This window comes from Diceros bicornis, chromosome 39 (assembly GCF_020826845.1).
Source record: "Diceros bicornis minor isolate mBicDic1 chromosome 39, mDicBic1.mat.cur, whole genome shotgun sequence".
Classification (NCBI taxonomy): Eukaryota; Metazoa; Chordata; class Mammalia; order Perissodactyla; family Rhinocerotidae; genus Diceros; species Diceros bicornis.
The window spans coordinates 25,623,277-25,637,526 of NC_080778.1; the positions used below are offsets into that span (position 1 = coordinate 25,623,277).

At 33.2% G+C, this 14,250-nt stretch overlaps 1 protein-coding gene across 1 annotated transcript in view; it reads left to right on the forward strand.

The window, feature by feature from the left end:
- ADGB (androglobin) overlaps positions 1-14,250 on the forward strand; it is a 174,620-nt gene that overhangs the window by 119,396 nt on the left and 40,974 nt on the right. Inside the window, exons 26-27 of the mRNA XM_058534238.1 lie at positions 1,449-1,636; positions 6,793-6,977. Coding sequence (XP_058390221.1) covers positions 1,449-1,636; positions 6,793-6,977 — 373 coding nt within the window. The remainder of the gene's footprint in view (positions 1-1,448; positions 1,637-6,792; positions 6,978-14,250) is intronic.

Genomic DNA, 14,250 nt, shown 5'->3' on the forward strand with positions numbered 1-14,250 from the left:
AGGTCAACATTTTCCAGTGTATGTCCATGGAACTAGTGTCCTTCAAGATATTAATTTGTTTTATGTAAAAACAAAAAAGTAGTGTTCTAAGGTTAAAAAAATTAAAACGCAGGGTTAAATATTCATTCCTTCAGAACTGTTTGCTGTAATTTTTTCATAATTTTTCAAAGACCGTAGACTGTGATTCGGAATACTCCTCTATGAAGTTTCTCAGTACTCAGTACTGTATTATGTTGCTCTTTTACTCAGGAGTCTTGAAGTTGTTTGGAACAACCAGGTCCTCTCTTAAAATCCTATCACAGATTTGGCTTTAGACTTTCATTTACCAATATCTATCTTTCCATTTTATAACTCTTTTTCCCTCTCAAAATTATTCTCTAAGCCTAGATGAACACAAAATCAGAGTCATGTAATTTTATTTTGCTTCTTTAATGCATTAGCACTACAAGCTCAAATAATAATGAAAACAGCAATAAATCTGTGCATTACACTTTGCAGGTAAAAATACTTTAGCATACATGATTTATCTTCTTTTATTCCTTGCGCCAAACATAATGTCATCAGGTCCTTATTGGTGTTGCAATTCTCATCTTATTATTGATACTGGCATTCTGATTAATATTCCTAGACATTTATTTCATGTTATGAATTCATTCTGTCTTGTGTATTTCTAATTTTTGTTTCTGGAAATCCAAACACATCAGAGAGCTTCCTCTGCATCGGAAAGCAACTGGAATACAAATCTATATTTTTCTTCCTTATGAGAAGTGTCTGGAATTATAAACTCAGAATTACTTTGAAATTTTGTATCTCATTAAGTTATCATGCTCTTGCTTCACTGACTTCTTGGCCAGATGTCCAATCATGTAGAACCAGGAGATTACCCTCTCTGATGTTATCACTCTCCCAGGTTCCTTAGCTGCTTCTCTTCTCCCTCCTAAAGAGCTCACCTCCAGATTCACATCAAGGTTCCACGGAACCAGATCTGGGGACAATTTGATAGCTTTACCTGCCAATTGTCATTCTACGGGAACTACATTTTCATCAACTCTTGTGCTTTTCTCATCTCGTATTTAGAAAGATGACTCTGAGAAGACAGAGAAATCAAGTAGGAAGCTATTGGGCTATTCCAGGATGTGCCTTAGGAAGCATTAGAAGAATTAGAGGAAAACATAGTATTCATCTACCACAGTTAAGCACTTTATTTTATAGCTAGGGAACCACACACACAAAAAGCATGAGTCATTCATTTTCTCTGAAAATATGTAAGATGGCAGTTTCTAAAAGGGATTTCAAAACATAATGCTAGTCATTTGTCATCTATCAAGAGATCTTGGAATCTTTATGTATATCAAGTTAGTAAAGCATTTTCGTACTGTGAAACCATATATTATACATTTGAGAGCTACATTTGTAACTTCCTTCTGCATAATTTTTCTTTCCTATAGAAAGGGTACACATTCGTGGCTGAAGCATATACTGGTAACTCAGCAGTACCATCCTCACGATGGAAACTACGCCTCATGGGTCCCTATCATCCACTCCCCTGCCTCTCTCGAGACTCTCCATGCAACACCTTCACCATAAACGAAATCAGAAATTACTACGTACCCAATGATAAGAAGATTTTATTCAGGTATAAGTAAATGACAGAAGAGGCAATGCATTCCTTTTAAAACATTAATATTTTTATTTTATTAAATATTTTATTTTAAATCCTAGTATCATTAAAAAATAATAAATTTCATAGTAAGCTCCTGAGTCAATTTTGAATTTCAATTTCTACATGCTTTCGGAAACAATTAATTTAGAGAGTAACGGGATTCTATAGGTGTTATACAGGATCAAGCCCATGTGGTTGCACGTAATGGTAATGAGATTTTCTTAGTCTTCATCCTATTTGACTTTTTTTTTTTTTTTTTTTTTGCAGTGCTCCTGGGATTTATTTATTTGTTGTGGTAAAAATCACAGAACATAAATTTACCATCTTAACCCACTCTTAACTGTACAGTTGTGCAACAGATCTCTACAACTTTTTAATTTTACAAAACCAAAATTCTGTACCCATTGAAGAACTTCCCAATTCCCCCACCACCCCAGCCCCTGCAACCACCATTCTGCTTTCTGTCTCTATGGGTTTGACTACTCTAGTTACCCCATACTAGTGGAATCATGCAGTATTTGTCTTTTTGTGACTGCTTTATTTCACTTAGCATAACGTCCTCAAGGTTCATCCATGTTGTAGCATGTGACAGGATTTCCTTCTTTTAAAAGACTGTTAAGTATTCCATGGTACGTATACACCACATTTTCTTTATTCATTCCTCTGTTGTTCATCCTATTTGACTTTAAACATTCTTCATGACGTTCTTTCCTCTTATTATTTTCTCCTTGTTCTGCTTCATCTCTGGTCTCTTGTGTGAGTTTCTCTTGGTCTGCCAATTCAACCTTCTCGTCATGGTTATCTGTTCACTCTCCATGAATAGCCTCATCATGGACTCCACTCTCTTTCATTAATCAGTCCTTTTGATTCAATTCTAACATACCTCTCATCTCTATGCCCTCGTCTCTACTCTCAGTGTCCCACCAGTAGTCCTTCAGGGCCTCACTATATTTTCTCTATAGAAATGTTGTATTTCTTGAATCCATGACTCCATTATATTCCCTTTTCTCACTCTCTCTTTCTCTCTCCTTATTCATTTACATATCCATCCTTTACTATCAGAGTAGTTACCTTTCTAACACACACATTTAAATGTGATTTTCCTTATTTAAAATCTTTGGCAACTTTCCATTCCCATAGAATAAAATACAAACCACGTAGCGTGATAGTCAGCCCTCTTGCCCAGCCACCAGACCCACAGTGCTCTCTTTTGATGGAACCAGGCACCATCTCCTGACATACATGCCATGTGATTTTATTTTTCTAATGTCTTTCCTCTCATCTTTTTATATCCTATCTCCATTTCTCCACCCTGCAAAGTCTATCACTTTTAATGATGATTTTCAATAGTCAAATCCATTGTGCTTAAACCTCTAAATATAATTAGTTGGTCGTGGTCATATTTCTATAGTTCTTTCTTCTTTTTGAGTATATGACATATCAAATTTTAGCTGGTTACTCTCGTATCAGCCTCTGTGAGAATTAACATTTATTAAAGGAAGGAACCACATCTTAGCAATATAAGACCTAGCATAGTGCCTGATACATAATTGGCCTTCATTAAATATTTGTTGTTATTAAATAAATTGTTAGAATTATCATCTCTTTTTAATGTATATCATTCTACACAGAAAATTTGGAAAATATATAAATATATTATTAAGGAAATAAAAGTCACCCATAATCAAAAAACCTAGAAACAATCATTATTATTATTCTACTATAATTTCTTGTAGTAATTTTTCTAGTTACAGCTTAACATTATTAAAATTATAACACAGTTAAAGTTTTATAATCTGTCCTTTTTACTTAACATTATAGTGTGAGCATTTCCCAATGACATTAAGACATTTTATGAACTCTTTGTCATGATTGCCTAGTAATCATTCATATGGATATATAACAATTTACTTGGTTATTGGTTATTCCTTATTGTTACAAATTTCCATTTCTATTTTTTCAATGGTATTACTAGAGATGTGGTGGGCATATTTTATTGTATACTTTAAAGTAAATTCCTGATTATTGCCTAGGGATTTATTATATTAAAGAAACTATATGTTTTAGAGACTCCATACATATTGGTAAATTGATTTAAAAATTCTAAGTCTTTTTGACAGTATATAAACAAATAATAATTTATTGTATTCTGGCTGATTTTTCCCTGTAATTCTTACTTATTTGTACTTTTAAACTTTTTGCCCTTTAAAAAACATACATACATTTTCGTAATGAAAAAAATCAGCAATAAAATTAAATTAGAGAACAATATATACAGTATATCCCAAGTATATTTTCTTACGTTTATATTTGTTTATATATTTTATATGTAGGTAGAAGTTTAGAGAAAATACTGAAAGAAAACACATAAACTGAAGGCAATAGGGTGAAAGATTCTGTTTTTAATCTGCCTGCTTCTTGTAATATATTTGTGTATCACACATTAGGAAGAAAGCAAGAAAAAGCAGGAAAGAAGGAAGGAAACATACCAGTTACTAAAAATAAAAAAATAGAAATAACGACTGCGATACAATATTTTAACTCCTATGGTAAAAAACCATTGTATCACCTAGCAGGGCCACCAATAGACTAAGAAGTTACACTTAACGTGAGACCTAAATTAGTCCTAGAAGATAAGGTGGGATGGTGGGAGCTGAGTGGGAGGAGGTGAGGAGGAAGTGTTTGACTAGCATATGTGAACGCTCAGAAATTAAAGAGCATATGACCTTTTCAGGAAACTAGAGACATTTGTTTTGTTTGCAAAGTGGGGTTCTACGGTGGTATGACAGACAGTAAGGCAGGAGAGGTTGGCAGAGCCCTTTCCTGAGGGCCTCATAAGACAAGAGATTTAGATTTTAACTTAGAGGCAATGAGATGCTTTGAAGGATTTTAAGAAAAATGGCATTAATAGACTTGTGTTAAAACTTTGTCTGCTAACCATAAATTGAAAAAGTACTTTAAATATAATTTCTAAGAACAGAAAAAATGTTAGAACCATATTCTTGTGAAATTATGTTAAATCATAAAAGGTACAGAATATGAAAAAAAAAAAAAAACCTCATTCAGAAGATTGCAGCGTGTTGAATGGATGAAGGAGAGCATAGCTGGCGACAGGGAGCTTCAAAATAACCCAGGTGTGTGATAATGGCAACCTGAAGTCAGTCAGAGTATTAGGTTCCCAGGGCTGCCATAACAAAGTCCCACAAACTGGCAAAGTAGGTGGCTTAAACAACAGGCATTTATTGTCTCACAGTTCTGGATGCTAGAAGTTGGCGCTCAAGGTGTCAGTGGGGTGGGTTCCTACCGAGGGCTGTGAGGGAGAATCTGTTCCAGGCCTTTCTCCTAGCTCTGGTGGTTTGCTAATCATCGTTGGCATTCTCTGTCTTGAAGATTTATCACTCTGATCTCTGTTTTCATCTTCACGTGGCGTTCTCTCTGTGTCTCTCTGTTTCCAAAGTTCCCGTTCTTATATGGACACCAGTTATGTTCCATTAGGGCCAACCTTAATGACCTCATTTTAACTTGATTACCTTTGAAAGACCCTATCTCAAAAAAAAGTGACATTGGGAAGTCCTGGGAGTTAGGACTTCAACATAGCTTTTTGAGGGGGATGCAGTTTAACCCATAACCACAGTGACAGTGGATCTAGAGAGGAAAGAAAGGATTTTAAGACATGGGGGAAGTAAACTCAACAGCCTTGATTGATTGGGACTCATGGGGTTTGACTTTTGAGCTATTGGACAGTAAGTATCATTTACGTAGATGGAGTTTACAGAGAGAAGATCCCATTTGCAGGCTGAGCAATAGGAAGGCGATTAATTCATTTTTCCGTGCTAAATACGGTAGGCCAGTGAAATGTCCAAGTGATGCTGCACGGGGAGTTGGGCTGGAGACACAGATTTGAGAATCCATATTCTGTTTCTGTGCATGGAAGTGCCCAGGAAAGTTTGTACAATGAGAATCAGATCCAGGACAGAATATTAAGACTCTCTGACATTTATGGGAATGTGAATGGGAGAGAAATCTGAAAAACAGCAGCGCCCAAGTAGGAGATACAAAAGTTGTTATGCTCACAGGGGATGTTTTTAAAGAAGGGGGAAAATGAGGATTGATTCAACCGTTTCGGATTCTCCTGAGAGGTCAAGGAAGATGAGAACCAAAGTTTCTACAGGGTGGTGACAAGCTGCTTGAAGCCATGGCAAGGGCAAACTCAGCACCTTGGGTGGGGGCAGAGTGGAGCGCTGTGAGCCAGCGGGAGGTGAAAAATGACGGCGGTGGAAGTGGGCGACTCCCCTTAGATGGGAGCTGGGCAAGAGCGAAACAGAGCCGTGTCTGCACTGCAAGGCTGATTCAAGATTTTTTTGGTTTGTTTTTTGTCTTGTTTTGATCTGTTTCTAAGACGGATGAGACCTGCATTTGTACAAAAACCAATGACAAGAAGGAATGGAGGGGAAGGTTTAAGATATGGGAGAGAGGACACTCAGAAAAGTAAATCTCTAGAGAAATTGAAAATCAATGGCATCCTGAGCATTTGCAAGGGTTCACCTAAAATAGGGGAAAAAAAACAAAACACCTCTCTGAATGCCTTAAGGGAGGAGATGGGATGGAGTGAAGCTGCATGATTCCAGTCTTTTTGCAAGAGGTTCCCAGCCTGTATGGTAAAGGGTGAAAGTACAGGCAATAGGTACTACTCTTGATTTCTCTGTATTTCTCTGTATTTTTGTGAATCAAAGAAACCATTGTTAACAGTGAAGCTTTGAAAGGTACTGTCTCTACCACTTGTGCTCTTTGTCCGGCTGGAGAGGAGGGTGCAATGGAAAGATTTCATGTGGCAGTAGTTCGCAGACTTATCAAGTTTTATAAGTGAGGGCTTAGCATATCTAAACAAAAAGGTGCGTATCCTGTTTGGGATTTGATGGTAACAAACGTACTACACTTACTTCACTTTACCTTGGCATATTGGGGTCTTTTGCCAAAGTCTATAATAGCACTAATAATTCCAGGGTTTTAGTCGAGTTTACAAAGTGGTTTTACTTTTAGATTATATCAGCAAATTATACAGTTTCCTTTACTGATTTAAGGGAAAGACCAATATACTTGCTTATAAAGCTGAATGTTTTTTTTTATAGGTATTCAGTTAAAGTTGCATTACCGCATCCTGTTACAATACACGTATGCACATCCAAACCAGATGCATTCATCAAGATACAGGTCATAGAGAATGAAGAAACTATTGTGAGCTCCACTGGGAAGGGCCAAGCCATAATCCCAGTGATTAACTTCTTGGGAAATGAAAAAGCTTTGAGCTCCCAGTGTAAGTGTCTTTTTAAATTGGTTATTTAGATCCATAAATAGATATTTATGTTTATGTAACTGATTTTAACAATGTTTTCTTTAAGATAAACTAGCGAGTAAACATTTAAATCTGTAAAACAATATTCTAGTAAAAATATTTATATTTTAATAATATAAATATATAGTAAAAATATATTTAAAAACTATTGCATTTGTATGTCAAATTAGTCTCTGAAGATTGATAGATTTACTATAATTGTACTTTCAAGACTATCTTATTACATGAACCTTCTTAGATTTCTGGATAAGAAATAGCATTTTTATTATTTTGAAAGAATTTTTTACTTTTATTCTCCATTCATTATTTTTAGACAATTTCTACTTATTAAAATTAATAGGAACTTTAAAGTTATTGCTTTCAATGTAATAGTTACAAGAGTTATCAATTACTAAAATAAAATTATTTCCAAAATAATGGATAACAGTGATACTGTGAGACATACTTTCTGTTATTTTAGTAACTTGATTCTGAGTATAAAAATAACATGTGCCCAATGTAGAAAATATGGAAAAGTAGAAAATTGTAATCAAGGGAACATGAAATCCATTGTAATCTTGCTACCCAGAAAAAAGTACTGTTAATTAATTTTAGCTCTTATGCATCCATTCTCCCTTTTCGTACTTACATTTTAAACAAAACTGAGATTTTATCTTTTTGATAATTGGTATTTTTTTCTTAAAACAACTTTTTTCTTATTTGTTGCATTGGTTGGGACCTCCAAACCTGCATTAAATAAGAGTGATGGTGATACATTTCCTTTTTCTCAGTAGGAAGGTTTATAGCATTTACTACCAGGTATTAACGTCTGTCATTGACTTCTAATAATTGCCCTTTATAAAATTTAAGTTCTTTCTATTGATAGCTAAGAATTGTAATATGAAATGGATTTGGAACTTTATTAATTACCTTTTTGTTGTTTATAGAAATCAACAAATTTTACCCCCTTTGAACTTCATAAATTAATTTTTAATTTTGAACCATTCTTGGAATAAAACCTATCTATGATGTTTTAATTCATCTCTATGTTTGGAATATCCTATTTTATTTAGTTTGTTAGATCATATAAATAACTGTCTATCTCTATGGATGTTTTTCTGTGTGTGCACCATACACTACTCTTTTCAGGTTCTCAAGTTAGAATTATGACAAATTCTTGAAATTAATTTGGAAACTTTCTAATTTTGGAAGCCGTTTAAATACTACAGGAATCATTTTTTTTTTTAAGTTTATTAAGTTGGACCTCAAAAACTATCTAAGTCTGATGTTTTCAGGGGATGACTTTTTCTTTGTTTTTAATTCCTTTGTAATAATTTCCAAACTTTCTTTCATTTTTTACCATATATATTTTTATTTAAAAGTAACAGTTTCATCTGGTATTTCAAATGTATCTGCATACATTTGTATATAGGTTCCTTTTATAATTTTAAAATCTCTTCTGAATATGTTTGTATGGTCATTTTTAAATATTATTATTTATTTGTGTTTTTAGAAATGTATTCCTGATCAGACTTTTCAAAGGTTTCTCTGTTTTTGTCTTAGAATAACTCTTGGACTCATTAATCAAGCCTGTTGGCTTTTTATGTGTGTAATCTGCTTTATCAATATTCATATTTATCTTTTAACACTTTCTCTCTACTTTTTAAATTTAGTCTAATGTTTTTTTTTTTTGCTACCTTCACCAGTTGAAAGTTTAGTTCATGTTTTAAGTCTTGGTTTTAAGTCAACATATTTAATGATATACATTTTTCTAAGTATAGCTATATATATTACATTATATTTTATAGCAAGCTACAAAATTTCTATGTAATGTCATTGGCTATGGTCTACAATATAATTCTTATTTTCTGTTTAAATTTAAACATTGATAATATTTTTACAATTTCAAAATAATAAAATAGATTTGGTTAGCCTTTTGTTATTAATATCTGATTAAATTTTGTGGCACTAAAGAGTGTGACTTATGTATTTTCTACTTTGAGGATTTGATTCATATTTTTCCTGTGGCCTGATTCAAATCAGTTTTGCTTAGTGTTACACTGAGGTTTATGAAGAATATGTCTGCTCTGTTTTGGAGGTAAATAGTATGATGTCTAAATACATGCACCCTCTTTCTAATAAAAAGAGACTACTTGCTACTTGTAATGTTTAAAAATTTCAGGATTGTCATTTATATTTTATTTTATTGGCAGGTAAGTTTCTGAGAAAGGTATGTTAAGATCTCTTACTTTCATTGTAAAATGTATAAAAAATTTATCTCTAGTAGTTTTAGTTTTACATATTTATATGCTATGTTGCTAGTTGTGTAAAGTTTCACATTTGCTTCATATTTTTTGATAACGTTGTATTTGTAAAATGAATACAAAGCAGCCTTTCTTCAACTTTAATAGGTTGTCTGATACTAACGCTGATTCTTCCGTTATCATTTGCCTGTACGCTTTGTTCATCCATTTAGTTTTTCAATCTTTCTCTTATAAAGGGGTATTTTTTTCTACTCAATCCAAGATTTTGGCCTGTAAAATAGAGTAATGTAACACATTTAAATTTATTTTGATAAATACGCTTTTTCTGAATTCTGCTATCATGTTTTATTTTTGTAACTGATTGTATCTTCTAGTTGACCTTAGTGTAACTATTTGGTAGCCAGGACCCTTCCTGGACTCATTGTTCCCAATAGTGTTTATGCTGATTGTCTTAAGTGTACAAGCAAATTACTAAAAAGAACTGTCTTTTTACCTGTGTTCTATTTATATGTTTCTTGTTTTTTTTTTTTTTTCTTTTTAAAATGGATGCACCCAAAGTAAGGCTCTCTTTATCATCTCTTATTAACCCTGGAAAGAATGTGTGAGTTGTCATTGTAGCCTAGGGATATACCTTTCCAATATGAATAAGAATTTGGAGGAGCAGAGAATTGAGAAGACACCACACTGTGATGACACAACTAGGGCGCAAATGTAGCGCATTAGACATGGGGAGGTGGAAAATGCACTATGTTATACTCGTAAGGCTGAGCTTGGGTAAAATTGCAAATTAAGCAGTTCTTTTGATTGTACCTCCTTTCTCCCATCATTTGCCCTTCATCCCTGAGTATCCCCTGAGTCATTTTCAGTACTCAGTTCACATTACTACTTTGTGGTTTTTCATTCAAATCTGCCTGCACGCCATTTATAGATTTTCTATCATTCAGATGTGTTAAGACCATGAGAGTACTAAGCATTGCTAGTCTGAATACCACTCTTTCTCTTTAAGTTGGCTTTATTTTCTTTGCTCTAATGCGTTCTATATGGGTGTCATAGTTTACTTCATGCAGGAATACCTTAATTCTAAAACTTCAGTAGGCACCTATGTGCAACTCTCCTATGCTATTTATGGCCTCATGTTTTTCTCTAAATAGTTAGTTACCACCAACATTCCTCTCCAAATCTTTTAATTTAAATTTGTGGAGGCAAACACTGTTTATAGTTTGTCATATAGTTTATTGTTATTACACTTCAAAATTTACTATTTACAAGAGAATTATACATAAACATTTGAAACAATTTTATAAGTTTATTTCTGGCATAGAAAGAGACAGAAAAAATGGAGTAGAAGGACAATTGGAACAGAATTCAGAAATTAATCCAAAATTAGAGCCATCATCCTTGATTGTTCTTCTTTTACAAGATATTTCTATTTTTATATTATATTTCTAGATGAACTTTATTACATTTTTTTCAAATTCCCCTCAAACCACACAAAAATCTATCATTGTTTTCCGTCTCATTGCCTTGAATATATAGGTTAGTTAATTTAAGGAGAACTTATACATTTATAGTATTGAATTTGTATGCAAGTAGAGAATGTTTGTTTCCATTTATTCATGACTTCTTTTATGTTTCTCAGAAAAGATTTAAAAATTTCTCCGTGGAGATTGATAGAGTTGTTATTGTGCATTAGATATTTTCTTTATTTATATTTCAGACAGGATATTATTTTTAAGGGGATTCTGTCAATTTGTGTTTATGAATCATATAAGCGGACATTGAAATTCCTTTTTCTTTCTAAACACTTTTCTGTTGCTTCTCTTGGAAACATATCCATTTATGAATTATTTACTATATATATTTCTGGAGTACCCCCACCAAAAGTACATGCAAAAAAATATATGTGTGTGTGTTATATTTGTAGTGGAACAGGATATGGCGGACTGTGTACATATTCTGTAAGCAAACATTCTGTGGTACTAAAGAAGAAATAAACTCCATTACAGAGATGTAGAAGGCTCTGAAGCGAGCCAGCAACAAAATCTTAAAATACTGTCCTCTTTAGGTTTTGTATTATCTCACGGTAATTTTAAAGAATGTCTGTCTATCTCATATAATTTTCAGGAATAAAATCTTATACCAGTACTCATGCCGTAGGGTTAATATAAAACTTGTAATTTTTCCCAAAATTTACAATCTAAGCAATTGAGTGTTTGAGGAAGTACTATGGACTAGGAATAGTAAAATATTTTATTTTATATGGTTGTATAATGTTCAATGTGTTGATAATATATCATAATTAACGTAACCAGTCTCCTACTGATAGTGATTTGTGATAATACTAATCTTTTGTTTGTACACAGTGCTGAGTTTTTTCTTTAAAAATTTATGTGTATAATTTTCTGAACTTGTGTATGTATATGTATTGGATAAATGCTTAAAAGTAGAACTACTGGGTCAATGGGTACATGCAGCTTTAACTTTGGTATATACTGTCAAATCGCTCTCCAAGAGTTTTGGTAAATTTCCCTTCTTTTATCCATACTCCCCTGAATGACAGTGAATTATCATATTTCTTGACTTTTGTCAATCTGAATGCTAAAAATATTAATTTTTATTTCACTTGTTAGTGAAGTTTAAGCATGTTTTTATATATCCTCCTTTTATATTTCCTTCTTCATAAACTTTTTTGTGTGCTTTGTCCACTTTTCTATTGGAATTAGATTTTTTTTCTAATTATTTGTGGACTCTCTTGTATTAAGGAAAATTTTTCCTTTTTTTGTATGTGTTTCGTATATTTTTGGTAAAGAATGGGTCGTGAATGACTGACTGAATATCTGAAGGAAGTAATGAAGGAATTACTTCACAAGGATAGAGACTTTGTGTCATTCATTTTTGATTTTTTATAGAAATATAATTTATATGCACAAATCTAAGTTGATGAGTTTTGATAAGTGCATACACTAGTGTGACCCACACTCCTAACAAGATATAGATCATTTCTATTACCCAGAAAGATCCCTCAGGCCATTTCCATTCAATTCCCCAACCCCTATAGAGGCAACCACTGTTCACATTTCCACCAAGATAGAATAGTTCTGCCTGTAATAGGACTTCATGGAATTGGAAGCATGTAAATACTCTTTGCACTGGTATTTTTTGCTAATCATAATGTTTTTAAGAGACATCCATGTTGTTACTACTCTGTTCCTTTTTATATTGTTGAGTGTTATTCCATTATATGGATATACCACACTTTGTTTATCCATTCTTCTTTTGAACATATGAGTTTATTACACTTTTAGTGTAATAAAGCTTTTGGTAACTAAAGCTGCCAAGAACATACTTGTATAAGTCTTTTTTTTAGCAGGGGGAGACTTGTGTTTTCATTTCTCTTGAATCAATACTCAGGAGTTGAATTAATGTGTCATGGTTTGACATAGGTAAATATATTTATATATTTTTTTAATTGCCAAAAAGTTTATCAAAGGGACTGTATCATTTTAGACTCCCACCAGCAAAGTATGAGATATCTGGTTTCCCCCTATTTTTTCTGACGTTTGTTGTTGTCAATGTTTTTGATTCTAGTCATTCTGGTGGGTAGGTAGTTATATTTCTTTGTAGTTTAAATTTGCTAACAAGTGATGTTGAGCTCTTTATGTTTGCTTATTGGCCATAAGTATAACTTAGTGGGTGAAGTGTCCATTTGCACATTACACTTATACTTTTAATAGTTTGTCTTTGCTCTTTATTTTATCTGGATACAAGTCCTTCATCAAATACATACTTTGCAGACATGATCTCTTAGTGTAAGATTTGCCTTTTCACTTCCTTAATAATTTTTGAAGAGCAGAAACTTTTAACTTTGATGAAGTCAAAGTTGTCATTTAAGAGAAAATCACTAGTGCAGTTTGTATTTTATCTAAGAAATCTTTTCCTAATCCCAGGGCATGGATATTTCATTTCATGTTTTATGCTAGAAGTTTCATAAACTTAGCATCTATGTTTAATTTTATGATCCCTCTTGAATTATTTTTTTGTGTGTGATATAAAGTAGATGGTCAAAGTTCTTTTTATTCCCATATGGATGTCCAGTAGTTCTGGCACTATATGTTGGAAAGCCAATATTTTCTCCACTGCATTACTTTCACACTTTTGTCAAAAATCAATTGACTGTGTGTGCATTGATCTAAATATCTACTCTTAGTCCAATACCACATTTTCTTGAAAATTGTAGCTTTAGATTTGGGAAGGGATTGTGTTGAACTTAGGGAGCATTGGCATCTTAACAAAATTGACTTTTCTGGTCCATGAACACATAGTATTTCTCTCAATTTATTTTAATCTTTAATTTCTCTCGCCAGTGTTTTATACTTACGATGGACAGATTTTGCACATACATTATTAAATTTATACCTAAGTATTTTATTTTTATAGGAACTCTATCTAGGACTAAGAATACACATACCTCAGATCACTTGATATCTGTGTTAGTTTCCTAGGGCTGCTGTAACAAATTACCACAAACTGAGTAGCTGAAAACAACAAAAATTTATTTTCTCACAGTTGTGGAAGATAGAAGTCCAAAATCAAGGGGTTATCAGGGCCACACTGCCACCGAAGTCTTTACAAGAGAATCTTTCTGTGCCTCTTCCAACTTTTGGTGGCTCCTGGCATTCCTTGCCTTGTGACAGCATGACTCTGTAAATCTCTGCCTCTGTATTCACATGACCTTCTTCTTTCTGTGTGTCTCTATGTCTTCTCCTTTTCTGTGTCTTTAAGGACACCTGTCATTGGATTTTGGGCCATGCTAATCCAGGTCGATCTCATCTTGGGATCCTTACCTTAATTATGACTGCAAATACCCTTATGTCAAATAAAATCACATTCTGAGGTTCTGGGTGGACATATCTCTTTTGGGGGGTCACTATTCTACCCACTACAATATTATACCATGGATCACTTAGATGCTGTTCAGTTTTTTTCTTCAC